Genomic DNA, 23,677 nt, shown 5'->3' with positions numbered 1-23,677 from the left:
GGAGAGGATGATTCTGCAGTGCTGGCTGGAAGGAGTGGAGAGGTGAGGGCTGGAGATGGTAGGGGCCGGGCACGTACCACGGGAGGGGTCCACCCAAGGGGAGTGTGGTCTTCTCGGACCCAGGGAAGGGGGTGACAGGGGAAGGAGAGATGGAATTTGCAGGCCTTGGTGGAGGGATGCTTTTGAGGGACAAAGGACAGGGAAGAGCGTAGCTCATTACAGATTGCTTTGCAACTGCCCTCAGGTCGCATCGTGCCTCTGTTCACTGTTGTTCAGGGTATTCCCGTCACTTAAGGCGCCTCCGGGTTTGGCCAGAATCTACTTGACCCACTACTCTCCTAAGTAAGTCCTCCACTCTCCTCCTACTTCTCCTAGCCCTCAAGGGGCCCACCTCCTGTACCCCACCCCACGCTGGCCTCCACAAAGCCTACCAGCCTGCTCTCAGCTATCACGGCTGTGGCAATCACAGTGTTTGAATCACCTTTGAAAGCTCCTTCCAGCACAGTCTCGACTAATTCACATTTCATTGTTATTTAACTTTTTGCTCTTGGAGTCTCCCTAGAGTCACCACCTTGTCCTTGAGGGCCGGTTGTTCTTTTTACCGTAGTTGCCCTGCAGTCGCGGATGTCATTCTGCCTTTCAGTCTGTGTCCTCACCTGCAAAATGGTGCCAGTAATGGGCACAGTGCCTGGCACAGGAGCCCATCCATGGCCGTTCCAGTCCTTTCCTCTAGTGTGGGGTGGTCGCAGGGGCCGAGGAAAGGTGGGGAGGCCAGGGCAGAAGGAAAAGGGGACGACTCAAAACCCTGGGAGGAACCCTTCTTAATGCATTTGGATCTCTGCATTTCTAAGGGACCAGTGGCGTCACACGAAGACCATCCAGCCTCACAGATTTCTTCGGCAAATAAAGGAATCTCGAGTTACAAATTCAGGGCGGACTCCCTGGGGGCAGTGATGCCCCCTCCTAGGGCTGAACCTTCGCAGCACGTGCTGCGCAGTCTTGGGCTGTTTCCAAAGTGCGGTTCGCTGACCTCGATCTCCTTGAAAACCTTTCCCGACCCCGCAGGCTCCCTCTCACCACCTCCACGGGGCAGAAGAGCAGGACACCGGGACTCTGGGAGGCGACGCGCTTTGCCCAAAGTGACTCAACGTGTTGGCGCACAGGGGCGGCGGGCTGCACCCCCCCCCCCCCCGAGGGGTCTGCACTCCCTGGGGTTGGGGGTGCGGAGGGTTGAAAGGCCGGCTCGCTTGGCTCCGGAGCAGGCGGGGGGGAACTCGTGGCGGGGGGGGGGGGGCGAGGGGTTGATGCTCTCGGCCGCAGCGGGGGCAGGGGGCGCAGCCCTCCCCCCCCAGACTCTCCGGAGCCGCCCGGGAGACAACCCCCCCCACACGCCCCGCCGCCACCCCTTCCCCGGGCGCGGCCCCGCGCGCGCGCGCTCCGGGCTCCGTCGGCGGTTCGAGGTGCGCGCCCCGCCCCCGCCTCTCCCGCGCGCGCGCCCCTCCCGCCGCCACCCCGCCCCTCCCTCCCTCCCGCGCGCGCGCGCGCTCCCCTCCCGCCGCCACCCCGCCCCCGCCGGTACCCTCGCCGGACCCGTGAGAGCGCGCCGCCGCCATCTTAGTTGCTGCCGCCGCCTCCAGCCAAGCGCTGCCTCGGCGGAGGGGAGGGCGCCCGCGGCCCGAGCGCGCGGCCCAGCGTCGCGGCGGCGGCTCGTCGGATCCCGGAGCTCTCCGCCGCGCGAAGCAGCCGGCCCCGGGCCGCGAGAGCCCCGCTCGGCGCCCCGCACGCCTGCCTGCCGCTCCCGCCTCGAGCCGGCCGCGGCGCCGGGAGCCCGAGCGATGCTGCGCCGCCCTGCGCTCGCGCCGGCCCCGGCCGCCTGGCTGCTGCTGGCCGGGCTGCTGAGCGGCGGCGGGGTCTGGGCCACGCGAGGTAAGCGGCGGGCCCGGGGCGGGGAAGCCGGGCTCGGGCCCCGGGCGGCGGCCGCGCGGGTCTGGGCGTGGGGGGGGGGGACGTGCCGGCGGGCCCGAGGGTCGGTCCCCCCCTTCCCCCGCGGCGCCCGCAGGCGGGGGTGCAGCCCGGCGAGAGGCCGCGTACGTGTGTCGTGTGCTCGGACGTGCACCGGGCTGGGGGCGCACGCACAGGTTTCGGTGTGCGCTTACATAAGAGCCCACTCCTCCGCATCCCTTTCCCGGATCCCGCTTCCCGTCCGCTGCACCGCGGACGCCGCATCCTCGCCCCTTTCCGCCTCCCCCCCCCCTCCCCGGGGTCCTTTAAACCTTGTCCGTTTTCGGACGAGCAGAGGCTGAAACTTCTCGCTTCCCTCCCACGTTTTGCCCAAAGGGGAAATTGTGATTGAGGTGTACGATCGCCGTCGCACCCGGCGTTAGAAACCCCGCGTCTCCTCCGCTCCCGGCACCTGGGTGCAGGTTTCCTGACGGTAATTTAGATCGTGCGAGGGCTTACATGTCCTCAACGGAAACCTCTCTCGGATTCCTCAGGGCCGAAATTACGTGATGGTTACTTGGCAAAAAAAAAGAAAAGAAAGAAAAAGAAAAAAATATATATATGTGAATATATATATAAATATATATATTTCTTAGTGAATTGATCGTTGTTGTTTTAACCTTCATCCACTTAACCTTTTAAACAGTACGCGCTTTCTGATATTGACTGATCGTGCCAGCGAAAAGCTTACGCATTGCAGATACGTGCTTCCGAATGGATCTCGGAATCGTAAACATTTTCCGTGGCCTTGGAGCAAAGTAATCTAGGTGTCGTCTATAGAGTCCTTGGATCTATTCTTTCGAATTTTTTATTTTTAATAAAAAAATCTTCTGGGGGGGAGGAGAGGGCTGATAGGCTAGATGAAGCGGTCGTATTTCATACTAGCAGTCTTTAAAAAAAAAATCCTCATTTTCTCTTTCTTGGCATGACATATGGAGAGAAGTATGGTGTTCACAAATTAAAGGGCAGAAGAGGCAAATGCATCTTTTGTCCCATGTTCCTTTCTTCATATCGAGGATGATAATGAACTTTGAATACTTCTTTCAGTTCATTTCTAACATTGTGTTGACGGACATAGTCAAGTCTTAGTCACTGTCTGATGGCTTTCAGTTTGATTTTTAAAAGTTGTATCAAGCTGTATGAAGTGTTCTTTCCAGATGTGGAATGGAGGTCTGAAAGTCTAATATATCCAAGAGAAAATGTCAAAGTTCTGCTTCTCTTGGGGAAAACCCACACATTTCAAAAATATGTGCTTGGATTGGGTATTTTGGGAACCGTTCAAATGTACTTAGTTTAGTCGGTGATAACATTTCTTGTTAAAATCCATATTTTCCCGTTTGTCCATTCATCTCCATTTGCTGTTCATTATTGAATTACTTGGATACTTAACAGAAATTTCAACTATCAGATATTCATGATGGTGGAAATCTTATGTGAAAGATGTGTTGAGGGCTGAGTCCTTTGTAAATTGCTAACTTTCTAAGCTTTTCTGGTGCATTTATAGTACTTAAGAATAATTAGTCTTCAAAATAAAAACACATTTTGAACATCAGTTATTTTGTTGCTTCCCTCCCCGCCTCCACCCCCTCCCCCAGCCTGCTAGGTAAAAAATGTTGTGAATGCTACAAGAAATGCTAATAAAATGATCTCATTTTGAGGGGTTACATATGTTTGTGGAGACACTTTCTGTGGGTTCATTTTTTTAAAAAAAATTTTTTTTTAACATTTATTTATTTTTGAGACAGAGACAGAGCATGAACAGGGGAGGGGCAGAGAGAGAGGGAGACACAGAATCTGAAACAGGCTCCAGGCTCTGAGCGGTCAGCACAGAGCCCGACGCGGGGCTCGAACTCACGGACCGTGAGATCATGACCTGAGCCGAAGTCGGACGCTTAACCAACCAAGCCACCCAGGCGCCCCCTCTGTGGGTTCATTTTAAAGGTGATCATTTCAACTAATACTTGACTTTGTAAACAATTTCTGTAGTTTTTTTAAAGGTTTATTTTTGAGAGAGAGGGAGAGTATGGAGGGGCAGAGAGAGAGAGGGGGACAGAGGATCCCAAGCTTGACCTCTCCATGCCGACTGCAGAGAGCCCAACGCAGGGCTCAAATCCACAAACCTTGAGATCATGACCTGAGCTGAAGTCAGATGGTCAACCAACTGAGCCACGCAGGTGCCCCAAATAGCTGACTTTTTTTATTGCTGCAAGAGAGCTGATATGAGCTTCCGGTCATACTCTAATAATTATTAATGGGGTAAATACCAGTATAAATTGCTGGAGAGAATGTTAGGGTTTGTAATAGAAACTGCATTTTGACTATTAATTAGTTGTTTAATAGAGAAGTCCAGATTTTGATTTGTAGCTGTAGTTCTTAAAAAACATCGAGTAAATCAAAATATCAGGCATATCCTTGGCATGCCCTAGGCTGCTTGCTTTCTCTCCAGGCAGTCAGTCAATGATCAGGAAATAAGTTGAAATAGAGACTATAGAAAGCTTAGGAGTATTTTTTTTTTTTAATGTTTATTTATTTTTGAGACAGAAAGAGAGAGAGACAGAGCATGAGCAGGGGAGGGGCAGAGAGAGGGAGACACAGAATCCCAAGCAGGTTCTCGGCTCCGAGCTGTCAGCACAGAGCCAGGTGCGGGGCTCGAACCCATTGAACCATGAGATGGTGACCTGAGCTGAAGTCAGATGCTTGACCAACTGAGCCACCCAGGCGCCCCGGGAGTATTTTTAAAAAATGCTATCGTGGACTGCATTTCAAAGCCAAAGAAATAATATTCATTGTTATTTTCCGGTTTGTACACGGACTTCTCAGTGAGGCCTCTCCCCACCTTCGTGTGTGAAATGACATCTCTCTGTGAACCCCTGAATCCTCCCTTCCCTGCCTCATTTTTTTTTTTTTTTTCTCTTTCCGTAGCACTTAACCCCATTCTACCCCTCTATTTTGTTTATTGTCTGGCTCCCGTCAATAGGACATTGGCCCATCCAAGGTGGACAGGTGTTTGGTGTGTTTTGTGTGTGTGTGAATCCTGTCACCCCCATATAGTACCTGTAGGTACTCAGTATTTGTTGAGTGATTGGACGGACACCTATCCGTTTTGACAGCATAGGACTTTTTTTTTTTTTTTTTAACGTTTATTTTTTTTTATTTTTGAGATAGAGAGAGACAGAGCATGAACGGGGGAGGGGCAGAGAGAGAGGGAGACACAGAATCGGAAGCAGGCTCCAGGCTCCGAGCCATCAGCCCAGAGCCCGACGCGGGGCTCGAACTCACGGACCGCGAGATCGTGACCTGAGCTGAAGTTGGAGGCTTAACCGACTGAGCCGCCCAGGCGCCCCAACAGCATAGGACTTTTATGTCCTGTTTTTTTTTCATCTGACAGATAAATGTTACATACTGAAAGAGGCATTACAGAGTATAAAACAAACTTAAATTCTGCAATGTGGGCATAGAAATTGATTAATAGGTAATTTTTTCAGTGACCTGTTGATTGCAGTGTTGGAGATATTAGATCGTAAAAATCTGTAGCAGCTCTTGAAGGCTGTAGCTTTGTGGCTACCACTTTGAGCCTACTTCTTAAAAATACTGTAATTCTCTGCTTTTTTTGGAAAATGGTTTCTTCTTTTATTACCTTGTTTTTCAGAACCAACTTTGAGGAAAAGTCATTTGAGTATAGACTTCAATATTATGCTTATTAATCTCACGTTTGTATTTGCGGGAGTAAAGGTCATTTATTTCACACAGGAGACCTATAATTGCTAAGGAAATGATAAAATTAATAATTCTGGAAGGATGCCAGTTTAAGAGCTTTAACTCAGTTAACTGGAACCTTCAGTTAACTAGAGTCCTTCTTCTGACTGCAAAATGCTTTGAGACCAACTCTTAGTGTTTCAAGTGAGGATGTTAAAGTTTTAAGACTTTTTTTAAAAAAGATTGAATTATTTTTATTATTGCTTTCTGAGGCAGGAAAATATCATTTCGGCGGGGGGGGGGGTTGGTGGTGGTAAAGTTTTTGTTTAAAAGTTGAAACGAAATAGGTCTGAATATCCTGAAAATCATCGAGAGTCTAGTTCTCCCATATTCTGGTTAATTGAGGTTTGGGATCATTACGCTTTTTAAAAAAATACACCTTGTTTTTTCTGTGGTCTTCATTTGGTTAGATCAGAGATATTTGAAGATATGTTACGTCTTCTCTAAGTAGGATTCAAGGTAATCGATTTCGTTACAAAATACATATTGTGGTAGAGCTTCAGAAATACGGGTTCAGGACGGGTGGGAATCTGACTGACCAAGAAAAACAAAGCAAAAGTGGCATTTTGATAACCAGCAGAGACTTTGCAAAGGCCGGAGATGGGAACCCTTGGACTGTGACCTTCACCTGCTAGCTGTCAGGCTGATGTACCTTGCCTGTTTTTTCGTGGAGCCACCACCACCTAGGAATTGGGATACTGCATTTGTTTATCCCTAATTTTTGTTTTTTAATACATTTTTTTAAATGTTTATTTACTTTTGTGAGAGAGAGAGGCAGAGGCAGAGCACAAGTGGGGGAGGGGCAGAGAGCGAGGGAGACAGAATCGTAAGCAGGCTCCAGGCTCTGAGGTGTCAGCATAGAGCCCGACGTGGGGCTTGAACTCCTGAACCCCTAGATCATGACCTGATGAGCCAAAGTTGGACACTTAACCGACTGAGTCATCCAAGGTGCCCCTGTTTGTCCCTGATTTGGTAGGTTCTCTCTCCTCTGTGTTTTAGGCATATTTTTGTTCATTTTCTTGTTTAGCTGTAGAATGATATTATTTTAGATTCAAGTTTCTCATAAGATGTGTTGCTAAGGCTTTTTCATTTTTAAAGTTTTAGGTGCAAAATCATTTACTTCACAATAACTGAACTTAGAACAAAACCCTATGAAACGCATCTCCTGTTCCAGAACCCCAGTAAATAGCTGGTAAAGGAGGAATCGTGTTTGCCTCTTTTACCTGAGGTCAGACGTGAGTATTCTCTTCTAGTCTGTTTTGGACTCGTCTGAGTCTCTTGTGACAACAGCTTCAGAGTCTGCTACTTTTCAAGTCTGCCTTGATCTGTATTTTCTTAGAATCACTGTTTAGTACAGAAGAAGACTTACTTTTCTTTCCTTCATCCCTTAAAAAAAATTTTTTTTTAAAGAATCTTTTTTTTAAAAGATATTTATTTTTGAGAGCGAGAAAGAGAGAGAGCATGCATGTGTGTGTGTGTGTGTGTGTGTGAGCATGGGCACACAAGCAGGGGAGGAGCAGAGAGAAAGGGGGACAGAGGATCCGAAGCAGGCTCCTCCCTGACAGCAGAGAGCCCGATGCACAGCTCGAACTCATGAACTGAGAGATGATGCCCTGGGCCAAAGTTGGACGCTTAACCAACTGAGCCACCCCAGGTGCCCCTTAAGATTTTTATTTTTAAGTCATCTCTACACTCAACGTGGGGCTCAAACTCACAATGCTGAGACCAGGAGTTGGACCCTCTACCAACTGAGCCAGCCGGGCATCCTTCTTTTTTAAATTTTTAAACGGCTTTATTGAAAAGCAATTCACATTCCATAAAGTTCACCCTTTTTTAAAAAAAAAGTATATTTATTTTGAGAGAGAGAGAGAGAGAGAGTGCGAGTTGGGGAGAAGGAGAGAGAGAGGGGGAGACAGAGAATCCCAAGCAGGCTCTGTGCTGTCAGTGTGGAGCCAGCGTGGGGCTCGAACTCACCAACCATGAGATTGTGACCTGAGCCAAAATCAAGAGTCTGGTGTTTAGCTGACTAAGCCACCCAGACACCCCAAGATTCACCCTTTTAAAGCACACATTTCAGTGATTTTGGTATATTCACAAAACTGTGTAAACATCACCACTAATTTTGGAACCTTTTTTTTTTTTTTTTTTTTTAAGTAATCTCTATACCCAACGTGGAGCTCGAACTCATGACCCTGAGATCAGAAGTTGCATGTTTACAGACTGAGCCAGCCAGGCACCCTATTTTCAGACATTTTTGACATCCCGAAGAGGAACCCCATGGTCCTCAGCCGTCACTCTGAGTTCCCCTTCCCCCCAGCTCCTGGTAACCACTAATCTACTTTCTGTCTCTGTGGATCGGCCTCTTCTGGACATGTCGTATCACTGGAATCATACACCACGTGGCCTATTTGTAAAGAGCTCCTTTCACTTGATATTTTCAAGGTTCACCCATGTCGTAGCAGGTACCAGAACTTCATTCCTTTTTATGGCTGAATCACGTTTGCCCTGGGTTTGCGTCCCTCTGGGATCCATATGTTGAAACCTAATCCCCGGTATCATGGTACTTGGAGATGGGGCTTTCGAGAGGTGATTAGGGCATGAGGGTAGGGCCCTCGTGAGTGGGATGAGTTCCTCAGAGAAGCCAGAGGGCTCCCCTTGCCGCTCCCACCGAGTGAAGACACCGTGAGAAGATGGCCATCTGCAAACCGGAAGAGGGATCTCACCAGAACTTACATGCTGGCACCTGGACCTCGGATTTACCAGCCTCCAGATCTGTGAGAAACGACGTTTCTGTGGTTTCTAAGCCACCCGTCTATGGCATTTTGTTTTGGCAGCTGAAACAGACTAAGACAATATTTCTTTGTATGGATACCACGTTTTGTTTGTCTGTTGATCAGTTGATGGACATTTGGGTGGTTTTTCCATTTTGTGGCTACAGTGAGTAATGCTGCCGTGAACCTTTGTGCACAGGCTTTGTGTGGACGTACGTTTTCCGTTCTCCTGGGTGTACGCCGAAGAGTGGGATTGCCGGGTTGTGTGGTGACCCCGTTTAACGTTTTGGGGAGCCGCGGAACGGTTCCCAAAGTGGCCAACACCGTCTTACACTCACTCTTGACCTCGGTAATCACTCCTGGGAGCTTTTTTTTTCCTAATCAGATACATATTTCACAGTTGTCTGAGTTTTCTTAGCAGAGTTTTAAGTTGCTGATGTTTTCTGCTCTAGTGATAACTGGCATTTCATCCAACCAGTTCTTCCTCCACCATCGTCTCCCATATCATTTCCAGCGTTGAAAGGTGCCCTCTGCACCAGCCTTCCCTGTAAACACAGACGTTTCCCGCACTTCCCTGACACTTGATCACTCAGCGTGGGCACCTGCTAGCACAAAAGCAGTGCTTTCCTTACGGTGTAAAGACTTGAGTCGGCTTTCCTTAGGTCTGGAGTTTACCAACCCTGCAGGTTTCTGTCGCGTCTGGCCCCGCAGCTTCGTTTTCACCACCGCTCACTTTACGAAAGGCTGAGCCCTTCTGCAGACTGCATCCCACCCCAGGCCCTGATTTCTGGCTGTGATCTGAGGAATGAGCTCCTACGGTACAGACCCCACGGCTGGGGGACAAGCAGGGGGAGCCCCCAGGTTCCAGGAGCAGGGTTGCACTCTCTGAAAGCAACCGGACGAAACGCTAGAATTCTTAACCAACTAGTTTAGGATATGATGCTTCTTGGGGTGCCCGGTGGCTCCGTCGGTTAGGCGTCCAACTCTTGTTTTTTTGGCTCAGGTCCCGATCTCACGGTTTGTGAGTTCGAGCCCCGCATCGGGCTGTGTGCTGACAGCATGGAGCCTGCTTGGGATTCTCTCTCTCTCTGTCCCTCTCTGCCCCTACCTACCCCACTGGTGCGTGCTTGCTCGCTCTCTCTCTCTCTCTCTCTCTCTCTCAAAAAAAAAAAAAAAAAAAAAACTTAAAAAGAATATGATGTTTCTTCATTCATTACATTTTTGTTCTTCTCATTGGCTTAAAAATAGGCTTTGTTGAAGTAAATTACTTTGTCTGGTCCTTTGGTTTTATTTAAGTAGCTATTTGTTATTTATCCAGTCTTTAATGGTATGAAGCACTTAGAAATCTCTGTCTTTAGATTCAAAGTGAATTTTAAACTTAGTAAATAAGATTGGCATCTCTGTTGAAGACCAGAGTGTAACACACACATTTGTTCTGAGCTCTTCATAATCCTGGAATTTTTTCTTCTCAGATTATACAGTAGTTTGATGTTAAGGATCACCAAGAAAAAAATTAAGTGTCATAAACTTAAATTGAAGATCTGTAAAACTCGAGAATGATTTGTGTGAAGTTGTCTGTTAAGTGACTTTTAAAGGACATAATTTATTCCCTCTGAAATGCAGAATCCAGTCACATTTGATGTTGCGTATTTTCGGATGTAGTTAGTGATGAATACGGAGAGGACCAGCTGCGTGATACGTGGGGCCAAGTGCAAAATCAAAGTGTGGGTCCCTTTGCTCAAAACTTACTAATAATTTCAAGATGACAAAGAGCATTGAACCAACATGGGGCCCAGCAAACCCAGGACACTGTCTTGAATATTGATAGACTTACAGGGCAGGGTATTAATATTCAGAACGTGGGCCTGGCCCTGAGGTTTTCACCAGAGCCTTGGTCCTCTGGACATTCTCAGATAAACCAGCTGATGCCCTGCTCTCCTCAGCAGCACTCCCCCTCCCCCCCACTCCCAACCCCTGTCCTTCCCAGCACCGCCCCCCCCCCCCCAAGGCAAGACTGTGTTCTCCGGTGGCCTCAGCGTGGGGGGTTACCCTCTTCTCTCCTGATCGCCTGGTAGAAGCCGAGTATACTTGAATTACAACAGTGTCCGCAGATCACAGGTAGAAGCTAATTGAGGAATAGGGTCAATGTTGTTTTGGGGGATTAAAGCCTTGGCGTCGGCAGACTACGTTTACTTTTAAAACGCCTTGACTAGGGGCGCCTGGGTGGCGCAGTCGGTTAAGCGTCCGACTTCAGCCAGGTCACGATCTCGCGGTCCGTGAGTTCGAGCCCCGTGTCAGGCTCTGGGCTGATGGCTCGGAGCCTGGAGCCTGTTTCCGATTCTGTGTCTCCCTCTCTCTCTGACCCTCCCCCGTTCATGCTCTGTCTCTCTCTGTCCCAAAAATAAATTAAAAAACGTTGAAAAAATAAATAAATAAATAAAACGCCTTGACTAATTCATGCCAGTTTCCTATTACTTAGGCAGTCAGTAACGAGGACTACAGAAATAATTAAAATTCTTGGATAATCCCTAATCTTTTTTTTTTTTTTTTGCTACGCTTTCCAGACGTGTATCAGAGTGGCTAATAAGTAGCAAAATGCACTAGCCTGAATTGAATTTTCTTCCTAGGCTGGACTCACTGGGGCTGCAGTTATTAAAGGGACAGGGCGGGGATTAAAAGGTGGGCAGCAGCCATTCTCGGTACAGGAACACCTCAGTCACTAGCGCTGTGATAATGGCAGGGTACCTCGATAATCCCCAGTGTGTGTTATAAAGCCCTGAATTGGCAACGTTTTTGATCTTGCTTCTGAGTTGTTTGTAAGATACCCTTTAATACCTGCTCAAGGTTCTTGAATGAAGCATTTGCATTTGACAGGAGTTTTAAAAAGTCCATGCCCAAGCGTAAGAAACATTTTCTTGTTTAATTAAGAGGTGCGACTAATAAGCATCTAAACATACAAAACCCAGAATAGAAAGTGATTCAAATGCTTTTTTTTTTTTTTATATGAACTTGGTCATTTTTAAACCTTTTCTCACTGGAGGAACATGTACCAGTGGATAATATCACAACCTCTTCCCTTTCCCCTTGATGGTGACTTTGATTAGTAACAACCACAACATTAATATTTGTTTGAGGACATGTTTTAGATAGGTGATTATTAGCATATATTTACTTTGAAAAAGTAATGCATAAGGCAAGTATGTCTTTGTTGCATTTTTTTCTTTTCCTATTAAGTATGTGTTTACATGGTTTTCAGTGCTGATGGACAGAATGAAGCCAGGGGCAGTGAGAAAGCAAATATGGGCCACTTTGGCCAGGCTTTGGTGATTTAGGACTGAAGGATGAAGGCTAGAAGGGTTTCCTGAAGTTTCTTTTTTTTATCTGGTAACTCAGCTCATTGGTATAGGAGAGCAGATAGGGATTTGGGGTAAAATCCTTGACTTGGAACAGAGCAGTCCTGACTGTACCTTTTTTTTTGAGAGACGGAGAGCGAGTGGGGGAGGGGCAGAGAGAGGGAGACACAGAATCCAAAGCAGGCTCCAGGCTCTGAGCTGTCGGCACAGAGGCTGCCTGATGCAGGGCTCGAACTCATGAACTGTGAGCCGAAGTTGGACGCTTACCTGATGGAGCCACCCAGGCGCCCCCGTCCTGCCTGTACCTTCTTATCTCTTGGGAATCCAAGTGTAGGCAGGTAAATCGAGGCAGGCTGGTGCACTGGGCAGCGATGGAGCCCCAGCAACAGAGAAGCCCTCAGCAGTGGCTAACAAAAGTTAGTCCATGTTCAGATCCGGTCAGATGGAGATCTTATCTCCTGAATGTTCAGGCGCATTTTCTTTCTTTATTCTCATGTTCAGTTGCCTGGGTACAGTGAAGTCCCTCTGAGCCGAAGCTTCTTGACCACCTCAGCTCTGTACTGACTTCTAGTGACCGTTCGTCAACTGCATTAACCTAGCTTTGACTTAAAAAAAAATTTTTTTTTAAGTGTTTATTTATTTTTGAGAGTGAGAGGGAGAAAGAGCATGAGCAGGGGAGGGGCAGAGAGGGAGACACAGAATCCGAAGCAGGCCCCAGGCTCGGAGCTGTCAGCACAGAGCCCGACGCGGGGCTCGAACTCACGAACTGCGAGATCATGACTTGAGCCGAAGTCAAGATGCTTAACCGACCGAGCTGCCCAGGCGCCCTGTCCTAGCTTTGACTTGACGCATTGTTTCCTGGGACCCGTTTCTGATGCCCAGATGACTTGAAAAGGCAATTCATATCCGTCTGTTAGGAATTGAAGTTAGAACTCACATTGCATTTCCCCCAGAAACTTTGTTTTAAACTGTTTAAGCTCTAAAAGTGATCGCCAGAAACCTGTCTAACCCATAACCCAAGTGAAAACCAGGCAAATTTAGAGTAAAACACGGCACACACACCATTGCAGTGTTAATAATCTTATAAACCGCTGATGAAGTGCTACTTAAGACGTGGTGAGTAGGTCTTGAAGCGGTACAGTAACTTGAGACCATTTTGTGGGGAGCATCAGCCGTGATCAGTCACTCCTGGTTCGCAGCTAGACCGAAGAGGGTGACTTGACTTGGAAGTGATCTGACCTGTGAGAGGGACAAGAGGGAATGCGGCCTGTTCGTTGTGATCTTGGAAAGGAAGGGAGCAGAAGAGGGGGGACGTGGGCCAGCAAGGCCCCCTGGTGGCCGGGTGTCAGCACTGCAGGGGGGGCGGGGGCGGGGGTTGGGGGGGCGGAGGGGGTTGCGGGGGGCGGGGCGGAGAGGCACGACCCGCGCGGTGAGCCTTCTGCCAGCAGCTGTGTGTCCGCCACACCAAGAACTGCCCGTGTGTGCCGGTCACCTCGTTCAGAGAAACTAACTGATAACGTGCATCATTTAAAGGAATGACTTGTGATCAAATACGCTTTATGTTTTTCATCAAAGAAAATTGTACTTAAGAATTGCCATTTAGGGGGGGCGTCTGGGCGGCTCAGTGGGTTGAGTGTCTAACTCTTGATTTTGTCCCGGGTTATGATCTCACGGTCCATGATTTTGAGCCTGTGTCGGGCTCCGTGCGGATGGGGCAGAATCTGCTTGGGCTTCCCTCTATCCCTCCGCCGCTCATGCTTGCTCTCTCTCTCTCAAAATAAATAAATAAACTTAAAAAAATAAAATAAAACCGTTCCTTGAATTGTCCAGGTTCTAAAATGTATACAAATTAAATTTACTCCTTGTAGAGGTATTTTGCTGAAGCAAATGTAAAAAAGGTGGTTTCCATAACCCCCAGATATTCTTTTTTTTTTTTTAAGTTCATATATTTATTTTGACAGAGACAGAGTGTGAGTGGGGGTGGGGAGAGAGAGAGGGGGAGAGAATCCTAAGCAGCCAGCGCAGAGCCTGACTCAGGGCTCGAACTCCCAAGACTGTGAGGTCATGACCTGAGCCAAGATCAAGAGTTGGACGCTTAACTGACTGAGCCACCCAGGTGCCCTGACCCTCAAATATTCTTTTTTAAAAAAAAATTTTTTTAATGTTTATTTATTTTTGAGACAGAGACAGAACATGAATGGGGGAGGGTCAGAGAGAGACACACACAGAACCCGAAGCAGGCTCCAGGCTCTGAGCTGTCAGCACAGAGCCAGACACAGGGCTCGAACTCACGAGCCGTGAGATCATGACCTGAGCCGAGGTCCGACGCTCAACCGACTGAGGCACCCGGGAGCCCCTTTTTTAAAAAAAAATTTTTTTTTAATGGCCCTCAAATATTCTTGATTGGATTTGTACGTCTTGTGTCCTAGAGGTCATCCATTCTAAATAATGGTGATGTGACTTTTTTTTTTTTTTTTTAATTTATTTTTGAGAGAGAGTGTGTGAGCAGGGGAGGGGCAGAGAGAGAGCATGCGCTCTCGAGAGAGGGAGACACAGAATCCAAAGCAGGCTCCAAGCTGTCAGCACAGAACCTGATGTGGGGCTCGACCCCGCGAACCGCGAGACCACGACCCGAGCCAAAGTCGGACGCTTAACCAACTGAGCCACCCAGGCACCCCAGTGATGTGATGACTTCTAACCGTCACGGTAGAGGATGGCTGCAGGCCCCCCTTCACATTGTTGTATCGGATGATCTCTCACGCGGTGTTTGCCTAAGGATGTTACATGGGTAGGTGTTGCTTGCTAAGAGGGGTCTATCAGTTGCCTGCGTTTGGGAAATGCTGTCAGGCGGGTTTCCTTGCTGTAGGACTTCCCAGAACCTTTAGCAGACTGTGTTGAAGAGTTGCCGGGGGCGTGTGGTGGGGGATAATAACCCACATTCATCCAACTCACTTTACCGTGGGCTCTTTGCATGACCCCACTGTGCCATAGAGCAGTTTGGGAAATGCTGTTACCTCCACGTGGTAGAAAAAGAAAAATACGATTGAGTACAAAAAAGAATAGGTTAACATGACCTAAAAATACTGCGTCTGTGGGATCAGTAGTCTTAATCCTTTTGTGTATATCTCTAGATTCTTTTGCCTTGTAAAAATTTATAATCAGAGTCAAAGTTTGAAACAAAATAAAATTTTATACCAGTTGTTTTGTAACTCTCTCGGTGTCGTTCGTTAAACATTTGTCCTGGGTGTGGTGGGTATGTTCATTAGAAGGATGTAGTAGGATCTGTTTAATCCTGTAGGGCTCCCAGACTGTGTGGTCACAGGAACCCTGTGCTCTCAGAAATTATTGAAGACTTTGAAGAGGTTGTGTTTATGTGGATTTTATCTATCCATATTTACTCTTAGAAATTAAACTGAGAACCTATTAAAATATTTCTGAATTTATTTAAAAGAGCAACAATAAACCCGTTAAATGATAACATGATATACATATATTGAAATTGAAATGTAGTTGGGTAACATATTTTTAATGAAACGTAACTGTATTTTCCAAAACAAAAACCGGTAGAAGTAGGTCTTCTCAGTAAGAAGACTGGCATTGTTTTCCATTAGTGCTAATCTCTTTAACGTGGGGGTAAGAGAAGTCCGCCGGATCCTGTATTCAACCCCTTGCCGTCTGTCGTTTGGTTGAAGCAGATGAAGAACATTTAGCCTCGCACAAATACATAGCTGAAGGGAGGGCTTTGCGAAGGACTTCCTAAAAGGGTCTTGGGGGCCCCCAGGAGTTCTCAGACCACATTCTGATAACTGCTGCTTTAGGACAGTGGTTGATGGTCAAAATACAGTTGAGGGATATGTTGCCTGTAATCTGCTTCTAAATAATAGACGAAGTAGAAGGCACAGCTTGCAAAGGATTTATTTAAAGAGAGAGAGAGAGAAACTAGAGTTGATTCGACCGATTCCTATAATCCTGTTTCTAGTTACATTGTCACTTGCTTTCTTGAGCGTAGAAGACACGAGTGTAGTCTGGCCCCCGGCTGGACTTGCCCGTAACATCACGTTTTGCTGCCGCCCGGTGAGGGGCCTTTACGGCTAGCTAGGCAGTCGGTGTCCTGCGTGCGAGGAATCAGGATCTGTGTGCCTGTGGTTTATTGCTGTGGCTTTTGTTTAAATTTTACCAGAGGACATGTTTTTAATGAGGGAAAAGGCCAGAATACGTGAAAAAGTAGAAGAAGATGTGACAGTCAGATGTTTTGGGCTGTGTCTTTGGGAGTGTGCACTTACTCACTTGATTAGTATTTCTAGAATGAGATCTGGAAGAAAAAAATCAAGCTTTTTTTTTTTTTTTTTTTTTTAATTCAGTACTAAAAAAAAGGAAAGATGACCATCTTTGTGTTTCCTCATAAGGTGGCCCTTTTGAGATCTTTAAATGGCTGATTTCATTGTAAAAGTGATTTTTATAACTATCACAATAAATAAAGGAAGTCGTTTTGGAGTTCTCTCAGAATCTGGAGTAAGTTATGCATAAGTGCCTGTCCGGTTTGTCTTCGTGGGAATGGCTGGTTAGTTGGGTTGGCGATACTTTTGATCTCGTTCTTGGTTGGACTACATTCCATAAATCCACCTTCCTCTTGAAAGGTCATCTAATTCCTTTTCCCCTTTTACGGTAAGTCCTTTACTTCTAGTTTATTTTTTGTTTTTTCTAAAAGATACTATGTTTAAGTAATCTCTACACCCAACTCAGGGCTCAAACTCACAACCCCGAGATCAAGATTCGCACGCTCCACCGACGAGAGCCAGCCAGGCGGCCCAGTCCTCTTATTTTTAAAACCTGACAACTTATCTTCCCTCTTAAATAATCTCTGGTTACTTGTATATTATTGCATTAGGACATTAAGTACTTTTTTAAACCTGGAAACCTAAAAATATGCTAATTTGAAAAAAAGGAAACAGGTTCTGGATTACATGGCTAGAATTCCTAAATGGAAAGGATTTTAGAATTCATTTGACCCATTCAGCCCATTTTACCAAAGAGGAAACAACTGAAGTGGTTATTGTTGTCAGTATATTTTTATAGCTCAGAATATGAAAAGCAGGAATATGTGGAGCCCCATCTAGAGTGTCTTTAACCCCCTTTCTCTCTGTAATAAAGAATATTCAGAAAGCATAAACTTGAGTGACTTGGTAGGAACCTTTCATGTGCAGTTGAGTCAGGAGTGATTATGAAATTGGAGTGGATTTAAAAAATTTTTTAATGTTTATTTTTGAGAGAGACAGCACGAGTGGGGGAGGGGCAGAGAGCGAAGGAGGCGCAGAATCTGAAGCAGATTCCAGCCTCTGAGCTGTCAGCACAGAGCCCGATGGGGGGGCTTGAACTCGTGAACAGTGAGATCTTGACCTGAGCTGAAGTCAGATGCCCAAGCCTACTGAGCCACCCAGGTGCCCTGGAGTGGGTTTTTTTTTTTTTTAAAGTTTATTTATTTTTGAGAGAGTATGAGCAGGGGAGGGGCAGAGAGAGAGAAGGACAGAGGATCTGAAGCAGGACCTGTGCTGACAGTGCGGAGCCTGATGTTGGGCTGGAACGCCTGAACTGTGAGATCATGACCGAGCCAAAGTCAGCTGTTCAACCGACTGAGCCACCCAGTGCCCCAATTGAAGTAAGTTTTAAAAATTCTGGAGGGGACGGACTTCAAGCTGTATTACAAAGCTGTAATCATCAAGACAGTATGGTACTGGGGTGCTGCGTGGCTCAGTCAGTTAAGCGTCCAACTTCAGCTCAGGTCATGATCTCACAGTCTGTGAGTTCAGGCCCCACGTCGGGCTCTGTGCTGACAGCTCAGAGCCTGGAGCCTGCTTCGGATTCTGTGTCTCCCTCTCTCTCTGTCCCTCTCCTGCTCATGCTCTGTCTCTGTCTCAAAAATAAATAAAAAAACATAAAAAAAAAAATGTATGGTACTGGCACAAAAACAGACAGACACTCAGATCAATGGAACAGAATAGAGAGCCCAGAAATGGACCCACAAATGTATAGCTATCTAATCTTTGACAAAGCAGGAAAGAATATCTGATGAAATAAGGACAGTCTCTTCAGCAAGTGGTGCGGGGAAAACTGGACAGCGACATGCAGAAGAATGAACCTGGACCACTTTCTTACACCAGACACAAAATAAAAACATGGATGAAACACCTAAATGTAAGACAGGAGGCCATCAAAATCCTCGAGGAGAAAGCAGGCAAAAACCTCTTGGCCGCAGCAACTTCTTAACTCAACACGTCTCCGGAGGCAAGGGAAACAAAAGCAAAAATGAACTACTGGGACCTCATCAAAATAAAAACCTTCTGCACAGCGAAGGAAGCAGTCAGCAAAACTAAAAGGCAGCCGATGGAACAGGAGAAGATAACTTGCAAATGACCTATCAGATAAAGGGTTAGTATCCAAAATCTATAAAGAACTCATCAAACCCAACACCCGAAAACCAAATAATCCAGTGAAGAAATGGGCAACAGACGTGAATAGACACTTCTCCAAAGAAGACATCCAGATGGCCAACCGACACATGAAAAAATGCTCAACATCACTCATCATCAGGGAAAGACAAATCAAAGCCACAGTGAGATACCACCTCACCCCTGTCAGAATGGCTAACGTTAACAACTCAGGCAATGACAGATGTTGGCGAGGATGCAGAGAGAGAGGATCTCTTTTGCATTGTTGGTGGGAATGCAAACTGGTGCGGCCATTCTGGGAAACAGTATGGAGGTTCCTCAAAAAATTAAAAATAGAACTACCCTGCAACCCAGCAATCGCACTACTAAGTATTTATCCAAGGGATACAGGTGTGCTCTTTCGAAAGGACACATGCACCCCCATGTTTATAGCAGTGCTGTCGACAATAGCCGAAGTATGGAAAGAGCCCAAATGTCCATCGACGGATGAATGGATAAAGAAGATGTGGTGTGTGTGTGTGTGTGTGTGTGTGTGTGTGTGTGTGTAATGGAGTATTACTCGGCAATCAAAAAGAATGAAATCTTGCCATTTGCAGCTATGTGAATGGAACTGGAGGGTATTATGCTAAGCGAAATTAGAGATGGACAGATATCATGAGTTCATTCATATAAGGACTTTAAGACACGGAACAGATGAACACAAGGGAAGGGAAGCGAAAAATATAAAAACAGGGAGGGGGACAAAACAGAAGAGACTCAAATATGGAGAACAAACAGGGTTACTGGAGGGGGTGTGGGGGGGGATGGGCTAAATGGGTAAGGGGCACTAAGGAATCTACTCCTGAAATCATTGTTGCACACTATATGCTGACTAACTTGGATGTAAGTTAAAAAAAAAATAAAAATAAATAAACTATCAAAGGTAAAAAAAAAAAAAATTCTGGCGGGGAGTGCCTGGGTGGCTCAGTTGAGCGACTTCAGCTCAGGTCATGATCTCGAGGTCCGTGAGTTTGGGCCCCACGTCAGGCTCTGTACTGACAGCTCGGAGCCTGGAGCCTGCTTCGGATTTTGTGTCTTTCTCTCTCTGCCCCTCCCAGCTCATGCTCTGTCTCCCTTTCTCAAAAATAAACAAACATTAAAAAACATTAAAAAAAAATAAAAATTCTGGAGGAAGAGTACGTTGTGTTAAAGTTACATTAATAAAGTTAACGTTGTGCACTTGGCTGATGCATGCATCCCAGAAGTTTGCACACTATGCCCAAATCGGTGTCAGAGTTGACAGCGATTGTTTACGTGGGATTCTTGTCTACAACAAGGACTGGCATCAGTTAGCTAATCTCTGCTCGAATTCATCTATCAGGGAGCTCCTCTCATGTTGGGAGGCAACCTTCACTGTCAGAAAGTCCTTGGTCTTAGTTCCACGTCTGGATCCTGGCAGAGCACATGTGGGCACTGCAGGAGTGTGGCGGTATGGTTAAGCACGTGGACTCTGGGGCTCAACTGTTGGGGTTCGAATCCAGCTTTGCTGTTAGCTTGCTTTGTGCCCTTGAACAGACTACGTAATCTCTCTGTACCTCAGTTTCTTCATCTATAAAAGGGATATAACCTATCACAGGGTTGTTATGATGACTATATAAATTTCAGGACGATTTATTCTACTGAGTAAGCATGTGTTTGCTGTTTTATTAGTTCAATTCCGGAGAACTCTCCTTCCCTAAAAAAATTGAGGTGAAATTCACATAACAAAAAATGACAGAGAACAGAGGGAGAGCGAGAACTAGAGCAGGGGAGGCACAGAGAGAGGGAGAGGAAGAGAGAATCCCAAGCAGGCTCTGTGCTGTCAGTGCAGAGCCCGATGCAAGGTTTGATCTCATAAACTCAGCCACTCACGTGCCCCCGTGAACTTTTTTTTTTTTAACGTTTATTCATTTTTGAGAGACAGAGGGACAGAGTATGAGCAGGGGAGGGGCAGAGAAAGAGGGAGACACAGAATCCGAAGCAGGCTGCAGGCTGTGAGCTGTCAGCACAGAGCCAGAAACAGGACTCGAACTCACAAACTGTGAGATCATAACCTGAACCAAAGTCAGATGTTTAACCGACTCAGCTACCTAGGCACCCCTGGAAAATACGGAGTTTTTATATTCCCCGTTCCCCACACATGTACAGCTTCCCTCACTATTGACACCCTGCACCATAGTGTCACGTGTGTTACAATCAAAGAACCTACGTTGACATGTCATTGTCACCCAGAGTCCATAGTTTACATTAAGGTTCACTCCTGGTGTTGTACGTTCTGTAGGTTTTGGCAAACATAGGATGACACATCTCTACCGCCTTAGAATCATAGAGGATAGTTTCACTGCCCTAACCAATCCTCTGTGCCCCACCTGTTCATCCCCCCCCCCCCAGCCTGCCAGCCACTGATTTTTTTTACTATCCCCATAGTGTTACATTTTCTAGAATGTCATACGGTTGAAATCCTACAGCATGTAGCCTTTTCAGATTGGCTTTTCTCAATTAGACGCATTTAAGGTTCCTCCGTGCTTTTTCATAGCTTGATAGCTCATTTCTTTCCTTTTTTTTTTTTTAAATGTTTATTCAGTTTTGAGAGACAGAGCATGAGTGGGGAAGGGGCAGAGGGAGAGGGAGACACAGAATCCAAAGCAGGCTCCGCGCTGTCAGCACAGAGCCCGACACGGGGCCCAAGAGATCATGACCTGAGCCGGAGTCGGACCAACTGACCGAGCCACCCGGGCGCTCCTCTTTTTTTTTTTTTTAAGTTTGTTTATTTTGGGAGAGAGAGAGAGCACATGTGGGGCAGAGAGAGAGAGAGGGAGAATCCCAAGCAGCCTCCACACTGTCACAGCATGGAGTCCAACATGGGGCTCGAATCCCCGAGCCGTGAGATCATGACCTGAGCCGGACTCCGGAGTCAGATGCTCAGTCGAGTGAGCCACCCAGGCGCCCCGATAGCTCATTTCTTTTTAGTGCTAAATAACCCTCGTCTGGACGGACTACAGTCTGTCCGTTCACCTACTGAAGGACAGCTTGGTTGCGTCCAATTACGAATAAAACTGCTATCAACATCCATGTGCAGGTTTTTGTGTGGACATACGTTTTCTGCTTCTTTGGGTAAATACCAAGGGGTGTGATTGCTGCATCATATGTTAAGAGTATGATTAGTTTTGTAAGAAACTTGCCAAACTGTCTTTCAAAGTGGCTGCAGCAGCAGCGAGCGAGAGTTCCTTATGCTCCACACTCTCCCCAGCATTTGGTGTTCTCAGTATTTTGTACTTTGGCCACTCTAATAGGTGTGTTGTTTTCATTTGCGATTCCCTAATGACATTTGATGTTGAACGTATTTTTAGTTCTTAATTTTTTTGTTTATGTTTATTTTGAGAGAGCGCAAGAGAGGGCACGTGCATGCATGCTGCACGTGGGGGAGCAGCAGAGGGAGAGAGAGAATTCCAGGCAGGCTCTGCCCTGTCAGCACAGAGCCCAGCTGGTTCTCGATCCCACGAACCCGAGATCATGACCTGAGTCGCAATCAGGAGTCAGACGCTCAACTGAGTCAGTCACCCGGGCGCCCCTTGAACATGTTTTTTATATGCTTGCTTTCCATCTGTGTGTCTTTGATGATACGTTGTCTGTCTGTTTGGTGTCTGTTCGGGTCTTTTGCCCATTTAAAAAAATCATATTGTTTTCTTATTGTTGAGTTCTTTGTATACTTTGGACAGTAGTCCTGTATCAGACGTGTCATTTGCAGATATCTTCTCCAGTTTGTGGCTTGTCTTCTCGTTCTCTTGACGTTACTTTTTACAGAGCAGAGGTTTTTAATTTTAATGTAGTCCAGTTTGTCATTTCATGGATTATGTCATGACCATGCCTGAGGTTGTCTCTTTTCTCTTACATTATCTTCCAGGAGTTTTATAGTTTTGCATTTCACCTTCGGGTCTACATCCATTTGGATTTCATTTATGACGGGGGTAAGGTCTGTGTTTAGATTCGTCTTTTTGCTTGTGGATGTCCAGCTACTTCTGCACCGTCTGTTGAAGAGATTTGGTTCCGTTGTATCGCTTTTGCCCCTTTGTCAAAAATCAGTTGCTATATTTATATGGGTCTGTTTCTAAGCTCTCCATTCTGTTCATTGATCTATTTGTTCTTTTCACCATTACCACGCTGTGTTGATTACTGTAGCTTTAGATAAAGCTTCGTTCTCCTTCAATACTGAATTGGCTATTTTGGGTCTTTTCCCTCTCTCTGTGAATTTTACAATCAGTTTATTGACATCTGCAAAACAACCCGCTGGGATTTAGATTGGAATTATGTTGGGAAGAACTGCCATCTTGACAATATTGAGTCTTCGTATCCATGAACATGGACTGTCTTCGTGTTTTGGTTGTTCTTCATATCTTTGACCGGAGTTTTCCTCACATAGATCTTGTGCATAAATTTGTTAGCTTTATACTCAAGCATTTCGTTTTTTTGGGGTGCTAATGTAAATGGTAACGTGTTTAAAATGTTGTCCTATTTGTTTACTGCTAGTATGTAGGAAAGTGCTCTGATTTTTGCATATAAACCTTCTATTCCTGTAGCCTTGCTATAATCACTTATTATTTCCAGAAGTTTTTTTTTTCTTTGGTTAATTCTTTCAGATTTTCCACATAGATGGTCATACATCATCTGAGAACAGAAGACAGTTTTATTTCTCCCATCCCAAGCTGGAGACCTTTGTATTTCCTTTTATTTTTTTTCTCACTTCATTAGCGAGGATTTCCAGCACAATGTTGAGCTGTGGTGATAAGGGATATATTTTAAGTTTCAGGTTTCTCTAACATCAGTATGACATTAGCTGTAGGGTTTTTGTAGGTGTGCTTTACCAAGTTGAGGAAATTCCTTTTTTTTTTTTTAATTTTAATTTTAATGATATTTTTTAAGTAAGCTCTGTGCCCAACATGGGGCTTGAACTCATGACCCTGAGGTGAAGAATCACATGCTCTGCTGACCGAGCCGGCCGGGTGCTCCAGGAAGTTGCTTTCTGTTCCTAGCTTGCCGTGAGGTGTTTTTTTGTTTGTTTTGTTTGTTTTTTTAAAATATTTACTTATTTTGAGAGGGAAAGTGTGTGGTGTGCACATAAGTGGAGGAGGGGCCGAGAGAGGGTGAGAGAGAATCCCAAGCAAGCTCTGCGCTGTCAGCACAGAGCTGGACGCAGGGCTCAATCCCACAAACCGCGAAATCATGACTTGAGCTGCAACCAAGAGTTGGATGCTTAACTGCTTAACCGAATGAGCCACCCGGGTGCTTGTTTCTGTTTTTGTTTTTTTTAATCAAGGAGTATTGTATTTTGTCA

General features: G+C 46.2%; 1 protein-coding gene across 4 annotated transcripts in view; it reads left to right on the top strand.

Moving 5' to 3' along the window:
* Nucleotides 1–1,596: 1,596 nt before the first annotated feature.
* CLSTN1 (calsyntenin 1) overlaps nucleotides 1,597–23,677 on the top strand; it is an 88,995-nt gene continuing 66,914 nt past the window's right edge. For all 4 annotated transcript variants that reach the window (XM_042996589.1, XM_042996587.1, XM_042996588.1 and 1 more), the window contains exon 1: nucleotides 1,597–1,926. In XM_042996589.1, the coding sequence (XP_042852523.1) occupies nucleotides 1,836–1,926 (91 nt within the window). In that variant the 5' untranslated portion in view covers nucleotides 1,597–1,835. The remainder of the gene's footprint in view (nucleotides 1,927–23,677) is intronic.

This window comes from Panthera tigris, chromosome C1, assembly GCF_018350195.1.
Source record: "Panthera tigris isolate Pti1 chromosome C1, P.tigris_Pti1_mat1.1, whole genome shotgun sequence".
Lineage (NCBI taxonomy): Eukaryota > Metazoa > Chordata > Mammalia > Carnivora > Felidae > Panthera > Panthera tigris.
Note: the sequence above shows the minus strand (reverse complement) of the source record. Positions and strands in the feature narration are given on the sequence as shown.